Consider the following 20155-nt stretch of genomic DNA (forward strand, 5'->3'; position numbering starts at 1 on the left):
ACAAGTTCCTCCATCCTTAGCTCTTTGGTGTTTATGATGAATTTCTAAGTAAACTACATCAAATTTCACACACAGCTTTAGGCAAAAATGTATCTTTGAATCTTCTGTTTTCTTGTATTTCAGTAAGTATGAACATTACTTTAACTATTTGACTTATTTGAAGTATTTGATCAAATTTATAATTCATTGAAATTATTTAAAAGTGTTGTCTATCTCTTATGTAGAACTTCTATTACAGTATCCAAACTAACTCAGTGAATGAACCATGAGAACTCAACTTTTCTGAAATTTTCCAAGGGTGGTGCTTGAGTATCCTAAAATTTCCAGGAACTTGATATTAAAAAGTATCTTGTAGGATGATTTGACATCTTCAGAAGTGACCAAGATTGGGCTGGTGAGATGCTTGGTGAGTCACTTAGTGCCACACCTGATCATCTGAGTTTCATCCCCAGGACCCATGTGGTCCAAGGACCCACAGGGCAGAAAGAGAGGTGACCTCCACATGCATGCTGTGCACATGAACTTCACACACACACACACACACACACACACACACACACACACACACACATAATCAAAAATTGTTTAAGTGAACAAAACATATGATTAGAGGTAGGAAAGAAATCTAGGATTGAACTTACAGTTGCTACAACTGCCAAAGTCATTGCTGACTGCATAATTTCACGTCTAAGATGATGAAACTATTTTTCTTAGGAAGAATACTGAGTAGTAGTACATGGGTGCTTGCAGACTTCATAACCTGCCTCTGGATTCTTCTTTTTCTTTGAGTTCTACATACAACTGCCTTAATTTTGTTGGCTAACAGATGTCTTCTTTTGTGATTTCTCAGGACATATTCAGGAAGTTTGGGGATGGAGGACACACAGAGGCCTTTTCTCCAATGGTTTAAGGTTTAAGGTGTTCCTGACAGACTGGAATGACTTCTAAACCAAATTAGTAACTTCTTTACTTACAGTCTTGCAGCTGAAGTTTTCCTGTGTCCCACCTGGTCTGCAGTTACTCAGACCCAAGTAAACACACAGAGGCTTATATTAATTAACACTGCTTAGCCATTAGCTCAGGCTAACTACTGACTAGCCCTTACACTTACACTCAGCCCATTTCTGTTGATCTATATGTTACCATGTGTTCCGTGGCTTTACCTTGCGCCATTACATGCTGTTCCCTGGACAGTGGGCTGCCATCTCCTGACTCAGCCTTCCTCTTCCCAGAATTCTCCTTGTCTGTTTATCCCGCCCATACTTCCTGCCTGGCTACTGGCCAATCAGTGTTTTATTAAACCAGTGTACAAAAGCATTATTCCACAGCACAGTCTTACAAAATTACCATTCTCATTGGACACTGAAATAAAAGCCCATTGGGATCATGGGAAAATACAGTAAAATCTGGACACAAGAAAGCTTAGGTGTGTGAAATGCACACACATTAAAGAGATCATCTACACCCGTTCTGCAGAAATGCAGGAAATGCAGGCCATTAAAGATACTACCACAGACCTCTACTCGGCCTGTTTCTCTTGTCAACTTTTAAGATAAAAAGCCAATGGGAGGCTTTCAGCAACTTTGAAAGATTGGGTACAACACAATAGTAGACTGTACGGTAAATGGAAATATAAAATATAAAGAGAAAATATAAGAAAACAACAAACATGGAAATGTACTACAGAAAAGACAAGTACATAAGAAGTGATTTTTGGAAATAAAAGTAAAAAGGATATAATTGTTTAATGATTGTAATGGGTAAATAGTAGTTTCTCATTATATAGCCCTGGCCAACTATGTAGACCAGACTGGCAGACTAGCCTAGAACTCACAGAAATCCTCCTGCCTCTGTCTGCTGAGTGCCGAGATTAAAGGGTTGTGCCACCACATTCAGCTTGACATATTCATTCTTCAAGAACCATATATACAATGGATTTTCCCCCATATGTTCAAAAATAGTTTAGGGGCATGAAAAGGAATAGCATTAAATCATTTTGTAGCATGTTTCTGAGGTAAATATGTACTTTTTTCCCATTTAAATCACTTCCTGCCACAGTCAGTTTTGACTTCCTATTGTAATTTCTTCATCCTTCTTCTCTCCTTTCAAAGAGAACTTCCATATATGTGTACGTGCAGCCTCTGCAGCTAGTCATCTCTCTGTGTGTAGAACCCTTAATTCAAGCCCCCTACCCCCAAGTGTGCATCCCATTAGCGGGCGGATGCTTTATCGTATGTACACATCCGTTGTTTCTTTCTTTCTTTCCTTCTATTCTGCCCTGATCTGGTGCTGAGGGTTGAACCCATACATGGTAGGTGACTGATAGCACTTGGCTGCAGCCTCAATGTTTGTGCAAAGTCTATTAAAAAGTAAACTGCACAGATGTGGACAGTATCCAAATCTACTAAATCAAAAGAAGAGGATGGAGTGCACATTTTAAAGAGTTCTCAGTGAGTATAACAGCTCACTCTTCTATTAAGATCTAAAGAAAGTTTTTGTCTAGTGACGCTTTGAAAGAGTAAACAGAAATGCTTATGGAAATAAATGTCTAAGTCTAGTGTCCTAAAACCCTCCACTGTCTGAAGTCCAATTCAAGACCTACACTGTTCAGTGTCCTTCATGCTTCTTGCCCAAACCCATGCTGTTTCTACTTCTCTGAGCATCCACACTTGCAGTTCAGTAGGATAATTCCCCATTCTAATTTTTCTAAGTCACATGGAGAATTTCTCATTACTTAAATTTATTTTTACATATTGTTTCTTTGTAGCTTAACTATTTCCTGTTAACAATGTTTCCTTAAAGGCAAGGACAGTATGAATTATTTGATGTTCTAGCCTCTATGCCCAGACTACTGCTACATTCTCAAAATACGTTTGAGTAAAGAAACTACATATAAAATTCATTTTTTATGTAAATGTGGGCATGGTATATACTGACGGCATGACTTCTCCAACATATGGTTGAGGGGAAGGTTTTTATTGTAGATATAAGGGGATGGTACAGCCAGAGGCATCTGGAAGAGTCCAGAGCAGAGAGAAAGCAGTGGACTGAACATGGCCAGTAAATTGAACCAGGCCATGAGAGGAGAGGTGGGGGAAGAGCTAGAGATAAAGACAAAGAGAGGGCAAGAGAAAGACAAAAGAGAGCAGAGCTGAAATAGCAGCATTATAAGAAGTGTAAGAAGCTGGGGGCGGGAAGTCTCTGAGCTGAAGGGGCAGGCTGAGAAGACAGAGAGAAACCAGGATGCCAGCATGGACTTTGGAAAGTATAACAGGTACTTGTGGTACTGAGGGAGCCCAGAGGCCAGCATGCACTTTGGTATTCTAACAGCCACCACAGATAGCCATTTTCCCTTCTGCCAATGATAAGGGAAGTGCCTTCTTTGGCAGAGGGGTCTGACCTCACAGATTCCTGAGGAATGCTGGCTTTTGTGTAACCACCAGAAGTTGGACCTGAGAGGTATTTGTATATTACATTTTTTGTTGTTATTGTTGTCTCTATTTTATCAAATTATCTGCTTCAAGCATCCCGTACTTACATATTAAGATGCTCAACTACAAAGGTCAGTTTAAGTTCTTTACTTTTTTATTTCTTTTTAAGGAAATAGAAATTGGCCTGGATAAATTTCAAGGTAAAAAGTGGAAAATTATAGAAAATCTAAATGGAGCTAAGGAGTGTATTATAATGTATGAAATGTTATTTACATTGGAGAACTGTGGTCAACTCATGTGTTGACTCATACGAATAATACTCAGTCCTATCTATACAAACACAACGTCAACTTAACTGACAAGCATGTGATATTTTTGGTTTTTATAGGGCATCTTTTAGCAGAATCAAAGTGCATTTTTCTTTATATCCGTTTGCAATGGGATACAGATAGTTGATACTTAATGGGAATGGTTGATTAGGAGCATCTGCCCCCAGGACTGTCCTTAACCTCGAATAACTTTAGAGAAACTTCAGTGTATCAGGGCATAACAGAGTGCTATTTCACTTGAATTTATTGACATCAGTCCTGATTTCCTCAGCCTACCTTGCAGAATGTAGAGTCCCACATTTACATAGGTTTCCTACTCATGCCCATGTTCCAGAATCTATGACACATCGATGGGCCCTGCTTTGTGATGCTGGTATGACACCACAGGATACTCTCCGATGCATCATAAAACGCCCCAAATGTCTTCAGGGGAAATAGTGCAAAGTTCACAGATTGAAAATTCTGAAGCCGGTGACTTTGCATGCCCTGTGAGTAGCTCTGGTCTTCAGTGTGCTGAAATAACAGTCATAACATGAAGGATACACTGTACCAAATGCTCACAGCACCCCAGGCTTTATGCTACTCGGTGTATCTTCTGCCATGTATCTACTTAACAAAAACTAGGTGTTTTATTCCTGTTTTCAAAGGAGGAATCTGGGTCTTGAGATACTATCTAACTTAACATGCAGTAGAATTTCTGTATGAAAAACCTAGATTTATTTCAAGAACTTTTCTGCCCCATGACTAGGTTAAATATAAATGATCCCGCCACAACTTTCCAATCAGAAAATGACCAAGGGATTCTCATGTGAACAGCCAACTTTTACTTCAAAAAGAAAGCAAATTGGTTCCGATGACAGGTATCCAGAACTTGTATAGATCTTAAGAATAAGTAAGGGGCCGCAGAGATTGTTCAGTGGTTAGAGCACTGACTGCGCGTGCAGAGGACCCATATTTAATTCCCAGCACCCACATGGCAGCTCACAGCTGTCTGTATCACCAGTTCCAGGGGATTCAATGCTCTCTTTCAGCCTCTGTAGGCACCAGGCACTAAGCACGACATACATTCAGACAAAATACCCACTCACAAAAAAACAAGATAATAATAAATTTAAGCAAAAGAATGATGAAGAAAACCGGAAGTAAAAATGTGTTAAACCGCCTGTTCTATCTGCCTTGTGAACGTAATTAAGTTATTGCTGTGTACTGTAAATAAAAGCAATATTTACTGGCTAATTGAAACTTAAAAGACATTTAAGAAAACAAGTGGAATAGCAACAAATGAAATCCAGGAGACTAGGAATGTGTGTCGCTCAATACGCGGACTGCCTGAGCTCTGTGGGCAAGACTAACTCGTCCTGAGTTGCAGTCGCCTCATCCACCAAAAAGGAGGAAAGAACAGGCTCCTATTCCACCTCAGCACGGGCAGGAGCACCTTCACCTTTATCCCTATGCTTGCCAGCCCTAAATCCCATCTTTCCATCCAAACTCCCTGCTCAGAAGGCCTCCCAGGGCCCTTCTCATCCCCCCACAGACCAAATTAAACTGCGGCCTTGTTTCCCAGGGCACTATGAATCAGCCCCTCTTATCTGCTTCCATAGAATTGCTTGATTGTGTATGTGGCCCATACCCCTGGGCACCTAACAAACGAGGAGCCACTCACCCAATCTCCCTCTTGGCGGTCCCCCCCAAAAGTAAACTGGGGTTTACACAAAACACATCTTCAGCAAACACTGAGTGTAAGTGAAGACACAGATCAGGACTTCTGTGTATTTCATCCCATAAAGTCTATGTTACAGTTAACCCACTCCCTGTGATAATGCCGTTTAAAAAAAGAGAGAGTTTAAAACGTTTCTCAGAATAGGAAAAACGCATGGCAAAGGACATTCCTGAAAAGGCTGTTTGGGGGCACAATCGGGGAGAGCCATGTGTACCTCCAGGTCAGGGAAACTGCTTAGAGAATACACCTTGTTTTCACTAAGTGAAGAAAAATCCAGTTCGGAGCTGCTAGAACATGGAAGTTCATCAATGAAGCGACTACCCCTCCCTTCTTTTTTAACCTAGTTAAATACCTTCCTGGCTTCCCCGTGGGCGTTTTCCAGTTTTCCATTTTGTTTCTCTTTTGAGTCAGTCTTTTCTGCTAGCCCAAATAGGCCTCAAGCTTGCTCTGTAGCCTACAGGGGCCTGGAAGTCATGATTCTCTAGCCTGGGTGTTGGAGTCACAGGCCTGTCATCATTAGAACCCCCTCTTAAGCTAGACATGGGGCCTCACTGGTTTCCTTGAATTTGAACAGAGGCCCCACTCACCCAAATCACCGTGCATGCCCCCTTCCCCCTCCTGTGAAACTTCCTTCTGTCCAGCAACCCCCTTCTCAAGTTTAGTGCTAAATCTCTACCAGAGTGGTAAGGGGCAGATTTCAGGGACAAATGAAACTGAATAAATCTACTGTGTCAATTTATTCTCTCTGATTTTTATATCTGCCTTTTATTTACCTGAAAACCCAGAAAAAGGCACCCCAGCCAGGTATTAGTGAGACTGTGGAGGTAAGTAATTTTGCTTGGGTTTGGGCTTCATCCCATAGCCCAGCCTGACTTCTCCCTACACCTTTCTGTTTCGGCGTCCTCAATGCCAGTGTCTGGCCATGTCCAGCTAAAATCTTAAGTGCCTAGTTTAATACTGGTAAAAGGCCAGCAAGTGTTGCTGTGAAAGGCCCCGGGGAGGGTGTCTGATGGATAACTGGGTCATTTTGGAGTCTTTCAGAAGCCAGGTGGGAAAGGGCCCTAGGCCTTGGAGAGGGTGTTTGATTGACATCCCGGGCCATTTGGAGTCTTTAAGAGCCCAGGTGGGAAAGGGCCCTAGGCTGCCACACAGACCCATCCTACTTCAACTCTTGTGGGGGTGCCTTCTCTTCTCAGAGTTAACCAACTTACTTTACCCTTCTCAAAGTCTTCAAGCTTAGGTCACTAAGTCACTGCTGCTCTTCAGGGCTCTATGTCCTAACGAGGGACTTTGCTGCTTCAATCTCCTGGTCTGTCATCCCGCTAACATCACCGTCCACGCAGAGGTTTTTTCAGGCCCTGTGACACTGGGACTTTGGGCTGTCAGCTCCCAAGCACGACCCGACACCAGTTTAGAACAGGAGTGGGACAGTTTCTCCCCGCGTTGACAGGGCTCCGTTCCCACTTCCTCCGGGCTGCCGGGCTGCTGTCTGTCTGCGGCGGCGTTTGGGGGTAGTAACCTCCCGCCGCCTCCACCCACGGCCGGCCCGTGACGTCACGGGCGGTGGCTCCCGCGGGCCTATAAAGCAGCAGGTGCTCACCGCACCCTCGATCCGCTCGCTCCGCTCCCTCCTGCCCCGCGGCCGCCGCCCCGACATCCCGAGCGAGCCGAGCCCGAGGCGCTGGCCGCTCCCGCCGCCCAGAGCCCGGCGGGCTGGGCCTCCCCGCGCCGGTGCTCGCCCGCTCCTCCGCGGTGCAGCTGCTCCCGCCGCCCGGAGCCGCCGTCGTGTTGCCACAGAGACCCGGACGCCGCCGGCCCGCGGGACCAATGAGAGCTCCGCTGCTGCCGCGGGCGCTCCCGGTGCTGTGGCTGCTACTGATCTTAGGCTCAGGTGAGCACCCGCCGCCTCCCGCAGCCGCCTGGGCTGTAGTAGCCCCTTAAATGCTGCTGTCTTTTGACGCCCCGAAATGTGTCCTGCCCGGGGAGCGGATCCCCGCAGCTCGCTCCGCTGAAGTTGCTGAAGCTAGGAGGGAGGGTGAGAGAAGCCGAGAGGAGTCTGTAGCATGTCCCAGGGACCAGGCTGCTGGGGACGACCTACACTAAAATCCAGCTGATGTCGAACTAAGAGGTCCTTTTAGCCCAGCCTTTCCTTTGACACCAGAGGAAACCGAGTCCAGACAGGTGAAGTAATTTCCACAAGAGTAGTTAATCTAGGAGGATTTGAGGAGGGTTCATTGTCTTCTATCTCCATCTCTCTGTCTAGTGATTTTATTTTTACCTTCCTAAAGTGCCCTTAGAGAGGGGTTGAAAGCTCCACTGCCGGTATCATTTTGAGATTTGAAAAACAAATAAATAAAAGAAACGAAAAGGGAAAAAAAAAGCAAGGACTGGAACTCAGGGCTCCCCAGATGTTACCAGGTGCCCAACTTTTTCTGATAATAATAATAGATAAAGATAGTGAAAATCCTCGTTCTTAGCCACTGTTGGCACCACTTTTTACATTGTGTATACAGTTTCAACAGGAGCAAACAAGTGTTAAAATGTATCTCCACATCCAGCACTGGCTAAAAGGAGGCAGGAGAGATCTGGCACAAAGGCACGCCAAGTTAGACCTGCAGTGAGAGGCTATTAGACATTGCCTGTGACGTGATTCTGCTGGGTTGACTTGGCAGGACTTTTTAAACTGTGGAAATTAATGTAGGCTATCTGTGGAAAAGAAAACCCAGATAAAAGAAACTGTAATTGGAGCGGCTGAGTTTGCTTCTTGGCAAACTGTGAAGTTGTTTTCATGAGTGACTCAGTCAAACAAACAATAGCACACGTGCATGTGATAGCTGCTTTGATACAGGCAGGACAGTCTCGCAGCAGGGCTCAGTGAGTGAGACAAAAGCATATCCAGACTCATCGCTTCTTCTCTCCCTGCAGGTCATTATGTGGCTGGGTTGGACCTCAATGACACCACCTCTGGGAAAAGTGAACCATTTTCTGGGGACCACAATGCTAGTGGACTTGCGGTTTCTTCGGGAAGTGAGGTCTCTACCATAAGTGAAATGCCCTCTGGCAGTGAACTCTCCACGGGGGACTATGACTACTCAGAGGAGTACGATAATGAGCCACAAATATCCGGCTATGTTATAGATGATTCAGTCAGAGGTGAGTGGAGGAGATGGGAAAACGTTGTCTATGAGATGTGGTTTGTTCTTAGCAATGTGGCTTCAGAAGAAATACGGTTTTTCAGTTTTCTAATGGCTTTCTAGGTGTGACTATTGGATATCTTTTAAAGGGCTATTGTAGGTTGCATCCTACAGGTCCAAGGCATTAAGCAAAGTATTATGTGCATGTTTAATCTTTGCAATTCTGTAAGTAGAAAATATTCTCGTTTTACACAATAACCAAAGCTCAGAAAGATTACATGGCCCAGGGAGCAAGCAGTTGAGTCAGAATTAGAACTTCAATCTGCTTGATTCCAGAGATTATATTCTTTCCAAACATGCCACGTGACCTCCATTCTGGGAGCATGGGTAGTCATTAACTATTCCTGTGGGCCTTGTAGCTCAACATTTGTATCCCCTCCCCCATACTACCTGTCTTCAAATAACAAACATTTTAACACAAATAAGGGAACAGAGGAAATAATGACCAACCTCTAGAAACATTAAAGAAGCACAGGTATATGTAGATTTTGTTTTTATCCAAACTAGTGACCCCTGTTTTTTTGTTGTTGTTGTTTTTGTTTTTTTGTTCTTATTAGACAGATCTTTTAAAAATACCTTTTCTTTTAAATTAGAGAGAGGTAAAAGCTCACTACCCCCATTTTACTTTGCATTTTGAGAGAAGAAGAGACCATTGATGAGTCAGATCTAGGAGCATCGACCTTAGAGGCAGGACAAGTGATTCCAGAGTTCTTTAAGGTCTTTTAAGATTTTCCAAGCAGTTTCTCCTCCTTCACCTCCTCTTCCACCATGTCCTCGTCCTCCTTGTCCTCCTCTTCCTCTTCCTCCTCCTCCTCTTCTTCTTCTACCTCTCCTCCCTCTCCTCCTCCTCTGGAGTCTCCTAGAGCTGAAGAGTGAGTGAGTGTCCTAACACAGGGACAGAGATTGGGGCAAGTGACAGGAGGGTTAAACCTCAGTGAATGTTCTACTTGAGTGCCTCAATGCTAATTGTTTTGTTTGTTTGTTGTTGTTGTTGTTGTTTACTATATGCCATGGGAAAGGAGATTAGAGTAGACCATCAGTGTCCAGGAGCTGGCCTCTCAAAGACATGCTAAGTTATCAACACTTCTAGAGGCCAAATCAATTACTAGTGGGGCAGTGGCCAGTGCTTGGACTTGCAGCTCAGTGTATAAAGCTGAGACTGTTGGTTGAACTCATTTGAAAGGCTGTTTGCTTAAATGCCCATGGGTGTCCTGTCTGTTGTGACACTTCAGCACAGTGATGATTATTTGGCTTAGACTTCTAATCTACCTGATGAAATGTAGTGATATTCACTTAAAGCAGTTATCCTAGAGGGCTTTTTCTAACTTGCACTTTTTAATAATCAGAAGGAAGTTTTTGTATAAACACTCCATGGCCACCTAATAAGCGTTACTCTTTACTTAGTTTCTGTTAATGACTATAAAGTAACCTGTGAAAAAAATCCCTAATATCATTTCCTTAAGACAGAGACTCTGTCTGTCCTTGACACCCCCATCAGCCTTCCACCCACAATTCTGTTGTGTTCTGGGTGATGGGTGCTTGCACTGCCTTTGGGACCAGTCATGCTTTCTCTTCTGGGTGGTCTCTCTTTGCTAAATACTTGGTCATACACACCTATTGCAGGATCAGCACAACAAAATGTATGTTAAACAACTCAAACCTTCCCCTCCCTGTCTTTAGCATGTAATTAACTACACCTTTCATAGTCCTAAGGACTCCAGATCTGATTAGTTGAGGTGGCATTCTGAAGCATCCGGCACAGCTATTTCAGTGCCATTTTTAATAGACTGAATGCCACAAAGAGCCTCCCCTCCGCCCCCCAGAAGGTAGTTGTTGTTATTGTTTTCAATAATACACATTTTCCAGCTCTCTCCACCCTCGAGCAGTGCCCACTAACTTCCAGCTTAAGATAGCGAGCCTAAGACCTGTGTGGGGAAGTAAAATCAGCAGATTCGTCTCACACCACATTTTAGTCAATGCCATTGTCCTTTTTCAAGAGACATTTTTGGTATAATGAAAACAAACAAAAAGGCTTAGAGTGTCAGTGTTGAGCTTTCCAGGTGCCTGTCCCAGGAGATACCTTCTTTCTTCACTGAACCTTTGTATCATGTGAGGTACAGCACCTCTAACTATGGACATACATAGGTAAAACAATGAAAGTAGCTTGCGGCAGAGATTAAGTACTATCTGACAAAGACATTCTCTGCAGGTCTATCATGTGTGCGTTGCGTTAAATAATGAGGCAAAAGTTGTTCTCAGTGCTGGGATTTCTGAGTCTCTTGTATCTCAGGTGATTTTTAGGATGAAAAGAGAATGTTGACAGGACAACTAACCTCAACTTGTCCAACAACTTTCTTTTTCTCTAGTTGAACAGGTAATTAAGCCCAAGAAAAACAAGACGGAAGGGGACAGGACTTCAGACAAACCCCAAAAAAAGAAAAAGGGAGGCAAAAGTGGAAAAGGCAGAAGGCACAAAAAGAAGAAAAAGAGCCCATGTGACACCAAGTTCCAGAACTTTTGCATTCACGGTGAATGCAAATACATCGAGAACCTGAAGGCAGTGACATGCCAGTAGGTTGAGAGCCACATGAAATTCTACATCTATCCCTATCCTACACCATGCCCGAAACCCCCACAGAAAACTGTTGACTTTTTCCCATGTGTAAACCAAGAACCAGAAACTTCACTAAAAGATAAGATGGGGAATGTGTAGGCTTTGTGGGCCAATAGTATGTCTGTGCACTCAATTCAACTGTAAGCACTTAAAAAGAGAAAAAAAAAAAACTTAACTTGCAGGCTGTAAAAAGTAGGGCAAAGGGGCTATAGTTTTCTGACTACTGGTATAAACCATCATTTTATTACATAATATACATATATTTTAAGCCCTTTTTTTGCAAAATTTTTTTTAAAAAAAGAACCTTAAGGTATTAATCACACAACTTTTCATGTTGTTCTAACATCCCCAACCCCTCACAAGCCCCTAACACCAAATTAAATGAGAGTGGAATGTATTAACTGCAAAACAAGACATTGAAGTCATCAGTTGGTCCCAAAAGAGCACAAGGAATGACTCACTGTGTCTTCTTGGAATATCACACTCATGCCCAAACTAATCACACTTGTTCTTAAAGATCCTCAGCTAGAATGCATTCCATGTCTCATGATTTTGCAGTACTGATGAGGGCGTGGCCTTTCTAAGTTAAATTAAATGACTATCATTAAGTAGTAGACTGGAAACTTGCAGAACCTTTTCAACAATTATATTTATGAAATCTGATGTTACAGATGTCATCAAGACTACTTTGGTGAACGGTGTGGAGAAAAATCCATGAAGACTCACAGTGGGGATGACAGTGACCTGTCCAAGATTGCATTAGCAGCCATAACTGTCTTTGTCTCTGCCGTAAGCCTCATAGCTATTGGCATTGTTGTCACAGTCCAGTAAGTACTACACAACTTCAAAATGAACTCTTGTCAGCATTTCTACCAGGCCCTACTGTCATATCTCACATGAGTTATTTTATAGCATATGACCCATTAGCAGAATATAATCAAACTTTGCATTACTTTGACGACCATCAACATGGCATATAAAGCCATCTTTCAGAACCAGAATATTTTTTACCTTAAAAATTGATATTTTTATTACATATTGTATTTTTGATGATGGTTATTTCTTGAATCTCAGAAAGTGCTAGTATTGTCTGTGGATATTTTAAACTTAAGCATAAAGCTTCTCAGAAACTAGTTAGGGTCACATTAGGCTCATAGCCCCAAATACACTTCTTCAGCATTAAAAAAAAATCCTGAAGGGCTTTAGATCAACAGCCAAGGAAAGCTATGTCTCTTCTCACAGTACAATGTAAAGCTCTGAGTTTGTCATTTCTTGGCATGGTGCTAATTGGTTTACAGTTGAGACCTATTTCTGTCCTTATTGGGTACAATAGTGTGGGAACGTACTAAGAAACAAAGCGAAACATTTCCTCCCAATGGCATGGTGTGGGCAGCAAGGACAAACTCTGTTACCATGGTCCTCCCACAGCTTCTTCCCTGGGCAACAGTAGATCACACACCTCACTTCAGGACCAAAGAATGCCTGCACTAGACTATTCTGATGGGTACACCAGCATGATATTGTCTCTCAAACAGAAGTCACTGGATAGGGGAAGCTGGAGGAGGGCCTGCATGGCTGTAGAATGACTCACTGCTGCTAGGGCTTGGGAAAAGCAGTGGATTCATTATTCTAATTTTAGGTCTTGGTAAATTACTTTAACAACTGGATTGTATACATGGTCCATCACTGATGTTCTTCAGGATACAGGAGTTATCTCCTGCCATTGTTTATTTTGTTGTCCTAAATTCAAATCAGATAGTGATAAAATGGCAGGTAAAAGCTGTTTTATTGTGCACATGGAGTCTGATGTGCAGTTTAAATACGTTTTGCACACATGGAATTTCTTCTAGTGCCCCAAGCCCTGTATGCAAATGCATTTAGGGAAGAAAAGAGAACGAGGCCCTGTGAGCCACTATTATTTGTCATAGAAAAATAGAAAACAAAATGTGAGCTCAAGATGTTCCCCAATAACTGAACTTGTAGCTATTCACCTTTCAGTGCGCACTAATCCTCTGGAAGAATATGGAGTGACTATCGTTTTTTTGTTGGCTCCCTGTTTTCTTTGTGGCAGTGCTGGGGATAGAACTTCGGACCTCACGCATGCTGGCCAAGTACTCAGTGGCTGAGCTACATCTCTAGCAGTTTCTATTTTTTGAGACAGGATCCATGTTTCCCAAGCTCTCCCTGAATTTGTGATCTTCCTGTCGTGGCCTCTTGAGTAGCCCAGCTCCATTTCGTCACTGTTAAGAAGTGATTTTTTTCTCTCAAATTCTTATTATTTTTTGAAACATAATCAACACTAATCTTAAAGCACATTTATTGAGTTTTTTTCCCCATAACTGAAGTGAATATTTTTCCTTAATGTGATAAAGTTCTTTGGGGTTTAATGGCAGTGTGTGGTGGGATGGCTCAGGAATCACCGAAAGAAGTGAACAACATCCCCCCAATTTTAAACCCTGGGGTTTTAAAAATAGAATGCAGCAATAGATAAACTTAGTAGGAAACATTTGTATTTGGAAATAAACAAACCACAAATTGTTTTATAAACAGTCAAAAAAATTCGAGTAATTTAAAATCGCTTACTAGAAATTTAAAATCATTCCTGTGTATTCATTCATGTGCACAGAGTCCTTCTACTGTACACCATCACCCCCAATGCTTAATTCTTCAGGAATAACATCAGAAGACATGGATCTGCTCCCCACTGTATGAAAGTTTTCATTGTGAATGTACACTTTCATTCCAGTATTCTGGACATGTGTTTATAGAGTTGTGGCAGCACCCCCCTGAAATCGGCCAGATACTGCAGTGGTGTTTAGATTTGGGTGCAGTGCAACAAACCAACACAGGGTGCTTGTCTCTAAGAGGAAAGTCCCCATTGTCATGAAAATCCCCATTGCGCAGGCAGGTGACTTGCTAACAGCAGTGTTCTGTGTTCTCCGAAGGCTTCGCAAACGCTTCTTCAAGGAATGTGAAGGAGAAGCAGAAGAGCGAAAGAAGCTTCGACAAGAAACTGGAAATGTGCACGTCATAGCCTAGCTGAGGACGATTCAGGTTTGGCCACTAAAATTCATCTGTCAGTTAGATGCTATAATTTTGAAAAAAAAAATGACAGCACTTGATCTCAAGGCAAAGGAGGAATCTCTTCTTAATTGTGAAGGCACACGAACAGCTATTTGAGGGAAATGTTATTCTTTAAGTAAGATTGACTTCAGTCTTATGAAAGGACTAAGTAGTTAGTCATTATTCAAAGGAATGTAGATGGGAGGAACTCCAGTCCTTTCTTGGAGAATGTAATGCTTAATAGATGGAGAAAAACTGTAAGGGATCAAAGCATTGGGGAATGTAAAATAGAAGTCTGAAGACAGGAACCGATGGAATGGGGAAACATTCCAAAAATGGGAGAACCAGTGGGACACACTTAAGAGCTAGGAAAGGTCATGTACCCAAAATGGCCTTGTGAGCTGGAAAGAACTTAGGAAGTCAGGAGAGTAATTATGAAGAAAGATTGGCAATACTAATAGGTGAGTGGGTCATTTTAGAAATGTAGAAATGGCCTCATTCCGATGACTGTTGGGTGAGACAAGAGGATAATGACGGGGTGGGCTCACACAGTAGACAGAGGGCCAAGGTTCGCTTATCACATGAAAGAAGATCCTATATGAGACAAGAATTGGAATGTTCCTTTAAAGAAAGCAAGGGGCACACATTTGAGAGTGGTTTGGTAAATATCTATAGTTTTACTTCTAAACAGGGAGAGCTAAGTACGTTTTGGGTAAAAAGTACATAGTAAAGAGTTAATGAAGACTTCATAGAAAAAGGGAAGCAGGGAGACGGATGCAATGCAAATTGATTCAGTCAAAAAAGAATTCATAAACCAAAAAAAAAAAAAAAAAAAAAAAAAAAGCCGGGCGGTGGTGGCGCACGCCTTTAATCCCAGCACTCGGGAGGCAGAGCCAGGCGGATCTCTGTGAGTTCGAGGCCAGCCTGGGCTACCAAGTGAGTTCCAGGAAAAGGCGCAAAGCTACACAGAGAAACCCTGTCTCGAAAAACCAAAAAAAAAAAAAAAAAAAAAAGAATTCATATCTCAGGCATTTAGGAAAGAAAATGTGTCCCTAACCCCCTTTTTCTACCTCCAGTGGAGTTGTTACTTGAGATGATTGTTAAATATGATATTCCTATACATACCCTAAGTCTACTGAATCTTAAGTTCTATTTTCAATAAACATTCCAGATGATTATAACTCATGAAATGGGTAACTGTTCATGCCAATGTTATACTCAGTATTCACTGCACCTTTAAGAAATATGTCACTTACGTGCTTAGGCTAAGACTCAAGGAATACATAAGGGTAGAATAAGATATTAATATGCTGTGCTGGCATGTGGTGGCTGCCCATTAACTGGTAGCTACTATTATTATACCCCTGGTACTAATTATCCTAAATTAACTGTATATCATAAATACTGAGACACTCAATCTTGGTTTTTAATTACGTCTAACAGTGTATATTCGGTTAGGAAACCTATTTTTCTTGACTACAGTTGGTGTGAGTATTTGCAGTTTCCCACATAGTCATGTAATTTAAGAAGAAATGAAAGCTGAAGTTAAGCCAAAGTGGCAGTTTTCCATGAGAACATCTAACACTCCTCCTAGGACATCCCAGGAAAATGAAACTGACAGAGGTTCTGATTCTTAGGAATTTTTGTAAAGCCACGCCAGACTAGAGCTCGTCTCTTACACGTTTCTTTTCTCACAGGATAACAGTCGAGTCACTGCCAAATCACAAGCAAAAATGACACATCGGTCCTCCTTTGGATGAAGTGGGTGGAGCCTTCTGATGGTTTCAGCCTTCCTGTTGTCACTTTTCATGACCGTCTTATTTCTGTACATAAAGAGATGTGTGGAGATAAAAAGTATTTTTTCATGTTGTAAATAATTTATTTAATATTTAAGTGTTATTTATTTTATAGCTCATTAAACTTTTTTAAACAAACAGATTGAGAGTTTGAATATTAGTTTTGAAGTCTCAATACTTCAGGGCACTTTTCTCCTAACATTTGATGTGGTGATATTGTGTTCCCCAAAATATTGTGCACCGTAATAAACTTATCTGGGGTCAGAGAACAGAACAGCCACTAGATATAGAGACAGAAAATGGTGGTAAACATGCCTTTAATCCTAGCATTCCAGAGGCAGAAATATGTCTGGATCTCTGTGAGTTCAAAGCCACACTAGAAACAGCCAGGCATGGTGACACACGCCTTTAATCCCAGGAAGTGAGAATCCCAGGAACTGATGGCAGAGAGCAGAAAGGTATATAAGGCATGAGGACCAGGAACTAGAGTTGGTTAAGCTTCAGGCTTTTGAGAAGCAATTCAGCTGAGATTCATTCTGGATGAGGACTCAGAGGCTTCCAGTCTGGAGAAACAGGATCAGCTGAGGAATTGGCAAGGTGAGGTGACTGTGGCTTGTTCTGCTTCTCTGATCTTCCAGCATTAACCCCAATACCTGGCTCCAGGTTTGATTTTATTAATAAGACCTTTTAAGATTTGCACTACAATTTGGTTTGGTCAATCATTTAAAAAAGGCTTCCTCCTGACTCTACCCTTTTTATTTGTCTGTTTTTCACTTTCATCATTTGAAAGGGGTCTCAGTGTAGAAATGTATGATTCTCCTGCTTATAGGCATGGGTGACTGCATCTGGCTTTACAAAGTTCTCTTAAGGAGAGAACTTTAGTCCCTTACTCCTCCCACAAACACTAATAACTGTGATAGTATTAATTCCACACTGAAATTTCCTATTCCATGTAGGACTTATATGAAATTATGTAAGCATCTGAAACACACATGCATGCACACACATATGCACACACACACACACACACACACACACACACACACACACACGCGCACACACACACACACACACACACACACACACACACACACGCGTGCATGCACACACATTTCATTGTTCATTCTCTCTGCTCATTGTTGGGGTCAGCATAAATAGTCAGGAATGACTTGAATATTACAAAAGTCACTTTTCAAGAGAACCAGAAAACATTTATAGAAGAAACTGCTTTTCCTAATATAGTGTATATTCATGAAAATCTAACACCATCTCTTCTCTTCATTTGTGGGGGTTCTCATAGTATGTGTGCATGTCTGGAGAACACTATTTCATGAACATTAAAGCTACGAGGCCACAAACAGTGTAGTGCCTAGCTGATAGACCAAATTATATGCTTGCAAAATGAAGGAACCATTATAGTGTTGGGTGCAGTTTAAGAAAGAACGAGCATAGTATCAGCAATCATATTGAATTTATTGAATAGAGGTGCCATAAGCATTAATGCCTCATCTATTTCTGGAGTACCAGCAGATCCTTGCCCACTGATCACAGAGTCATTGGTTCCTTGCCTCAACTACACATATCACTTAAGGAATTTAAACGTCTCTGAGCACTCAGACCCCTCACACCCCAGGCTGTTGACTTGAAAGGGCTAGAGTGAGCTATATCATCTGTATTTGTAAAAGATTGTTAAATGTTGAACCTCTGATTTACTTCTGTTGAACATCTTTAGCATACATTTCTCTTGGTCTTATTCACTAAATATGCACTCCAGCTGGTTGGAGCACAATACTAGGGATGCAGGACAGCAAAACTCTGACTCGGACACATTCACCACCTCGTTGGTGAGAGCAGTGTGTCTTTTCAATGTACCTTCAGAAACAACCAGCTGAGGCATGCCCCAGGAATCCATGGGAGCCTAGGAGTTCTCGCCCAGCCCAGCTTGGAGGAGTCAGGCAAGCACTTCCTCCACAGATACTACCTGGGATTGTCCTTGCAGGATGAATAGGTGGGAGCTATGCTACAGGCATCATCTACAACAACAACAAGGAAATGACAGCCACCAAATAGTATGCTCTGACAAAGAACAGAGCTCACCATTGAAACTGTAGTCAAAAGAGGTCTAAAGAAGGGGAGGGTGGTGAAGACAGAGTCACACAGGACAGAACCCAAGCTAAGATATGGCAAACAACTGGGCAGAAATCAGAGTCGATGTGCAACCCAGATAAGCCATCAAACCTCTGTCTTGGTGAGAGACTTATCCAAATCCAGAGGTCAGATGACCAGTTTGGAAAGAAGTTAAAATAATCTATGTCAACAATTAATATCTACACCTGGGAAGAGAAACTTGATGTGGATTTCAAGTCTTATTTATTTAGATTAAATATAAAATCGAGAGTATTTGTTATACAAACAAAGATGAAGGCAATGAGGTAGTGAGGGAAAGAAGAAAAGATCCTAAAATGGTCCCCAGGATTCTGGATGTAGAGGTCAGGTACCTGGGGACTCTATGAGTTAAAAAGTAGAGAATCCCGTGGAATGGCTTACTAAATTTTTCAGAATGGAAGCATGCATTCCGTGAACCCTTGACTGAAGAATGTGTCTTCTTAGATAATCTCTAGTCTCCCTCTCTACTGTTTCTCCTGTAGTCAAGGTGTTTGTTGGGTAGGGAGGATTCTGTCAGATTATGAGGTTAACAAGTATGTTTTCAGTACCCTTGCTCATATATGATATCCAAGTAGCCTGTTTATAGCTTGAATTCCTAAATAAGATGGGTTTTTTGTTTGTTTGTTTAATCTACTTGTGTTACCAACATAAAAGTTCCCAACCTTTTCCCTTCCCCATCATCTCATAAAAGATGACTGATCTCTTCTGTGTGATGTGCACACACTGAGTGGTAAACACAGAAGAAGATATATCAGCCTGATAAATCTGGGAGACACACAATTAAAGCTGGAAGTTCCTCTTTAGCCAAAATAGTGATTCCACTCTCTGAAAAGGCTGCCGTTCAATTAACTAGATAACATCTACACGCATGTTTTGCTCAAGAGAAAGACAATTTATGAAGTGCTAGTTGGATAAGATTGGAATGTTAGTATTCCTTCTTGGAGTGAAATCCTACTAATTCTAAGATTCAATAGAGACCATATCCATTACTTCAATCCATAGTCTCAGAGCTAAGTCTATGGCTAAATTTAGTTCAGGTTAAATAAAAAACAATTCCCTACAGTAATTGCTGTCTTGTTCCTGAATATCTCTAGGACAGAGACATCATGGGAGTTAAGTATGATAGCAACTAGGTCCTCTTCACAGTTAAATAAGTACCCTAATACCATATGGTGTGTGTGTGTGTGTGTGTGTGTGTGTGTGTGTGTGTGTGTGTGTGTGCATACTGCAGTTCAAAAATCACGAGATTCTGTTGAGCTTACTTCACTGGACTGAGCCTTCCTCCTGGACAGTGTATCTACCTCCAACTCTCTTACTTGCCCCCAAATAGGTAAGCTTTCCCTACTATATAATCTCCAAATACTTTCAAATGTTTCAGTTAAGCTCTTATTTTTGTAGCCCCTTAATTAATACTTCTCCTACCAGTGGTCTCTAAGATTAAGTCCCAAGTGCAGGGACTGAATCTCTCCACTGTTCAATGAGTATGCATTAATTGGTAAATGCTGAGTGATATCAGATCATTCCCTCATAATTGTCATCATCAGAAAGCACCTTGCCTCCAGGAGAATTGTATAGAGGCTAAAATAATATTGTCTATACTCCTCAATAAACATCTTTTTATGGATCATGGACTAACAATAATTTCCCAATGGACCTAAGGGTTTGTAAGATTATAAACAAGTTTCAATCAGTTTTCATGGGTCTCAGGTTGCTATTCCATCCAGGGAAGTCTGTGTGATCTACAATGGCCTTTGCAAACCACTAGAACTGACTGTTTCTTTCATTTGTTCAACCAGTATCTTTAATTAACATGAAATACCTCATGCCAGGTGAGTTGGTATG

The 20155-nt window shown here is 41.8% G+C and overlaps 1 protein-coding gene across 1 annotated transcript; it reads left to right on the forward strand.

Annotated features, from left to right (window-relative positions):
* The first annotated feature begins 7192 nt into the window (after positions 1-7192).
* Areg (amphiregulin) lies at positions 7193-16285 on the forward strand. The gene is made up of 6 exons (XM_052735990.1): positions 7193-7371; positions 8406-8633; positions 11041-11245; positions 11960-12115; positions 14234-14342; positions 16049-16285. The coding sequence occupies exons 1-5, from the start codon at positions 7308-7310 to the stop codon at positions 14325-14327; spliced, it is 747 nt and encodes a 248-aa protein (XP_052591950.1). The 5' UTR covers positions 7193-7307; the 3' UTR covers positions 14328-14342; positions 16049-16285.
* Positions 16286-20155: the final 3870 nt, after the last annotated feature.

The sequence above is a fragment of the Peromyscus californicus genome, unplaced genomic scaffold, assembly GCF_007827085.1.
Source record: "Peromyscus californicus insignis strain IS unplaced genomic scaffold, ASM782708v3 Scaffold_13__1_contigs__length_99412109, whole genome shotgun sequence".
Taxonomy (NCBI): domain Eukaryota; kingdom Metazoa; phylum Chordata; class Mammalia; order Rodentia; family Cricetidae; genus Peromyscus; species Peromyscus californicus.

Excerpts from the sequence above, each read along its gene's own strand:
- Areg (XM_052735990.1), top strand. The coding sequence starts at position 7,308 with ATGAGAGCTCCGCTGCTGCCGCGGGCGCTCCCGGTGCTGTGGCTGCTA. Across the intron at positions 7,372-8,405 it reads GCTACTGATCTTAGGCTCAG|GTCATTATGTGGCTGGGTTG; the intron begins GTGAGCACCCGC and ends CTCTCCCTGCAG. Across the intron at positions 12,116-14,233 it reads GGCATTGTTGTCACAGTCCA|GCTTCGCAAACGCTTCTTCA; the intron begins GTAAGTACTACA and ends TGTTCTCCGAAG.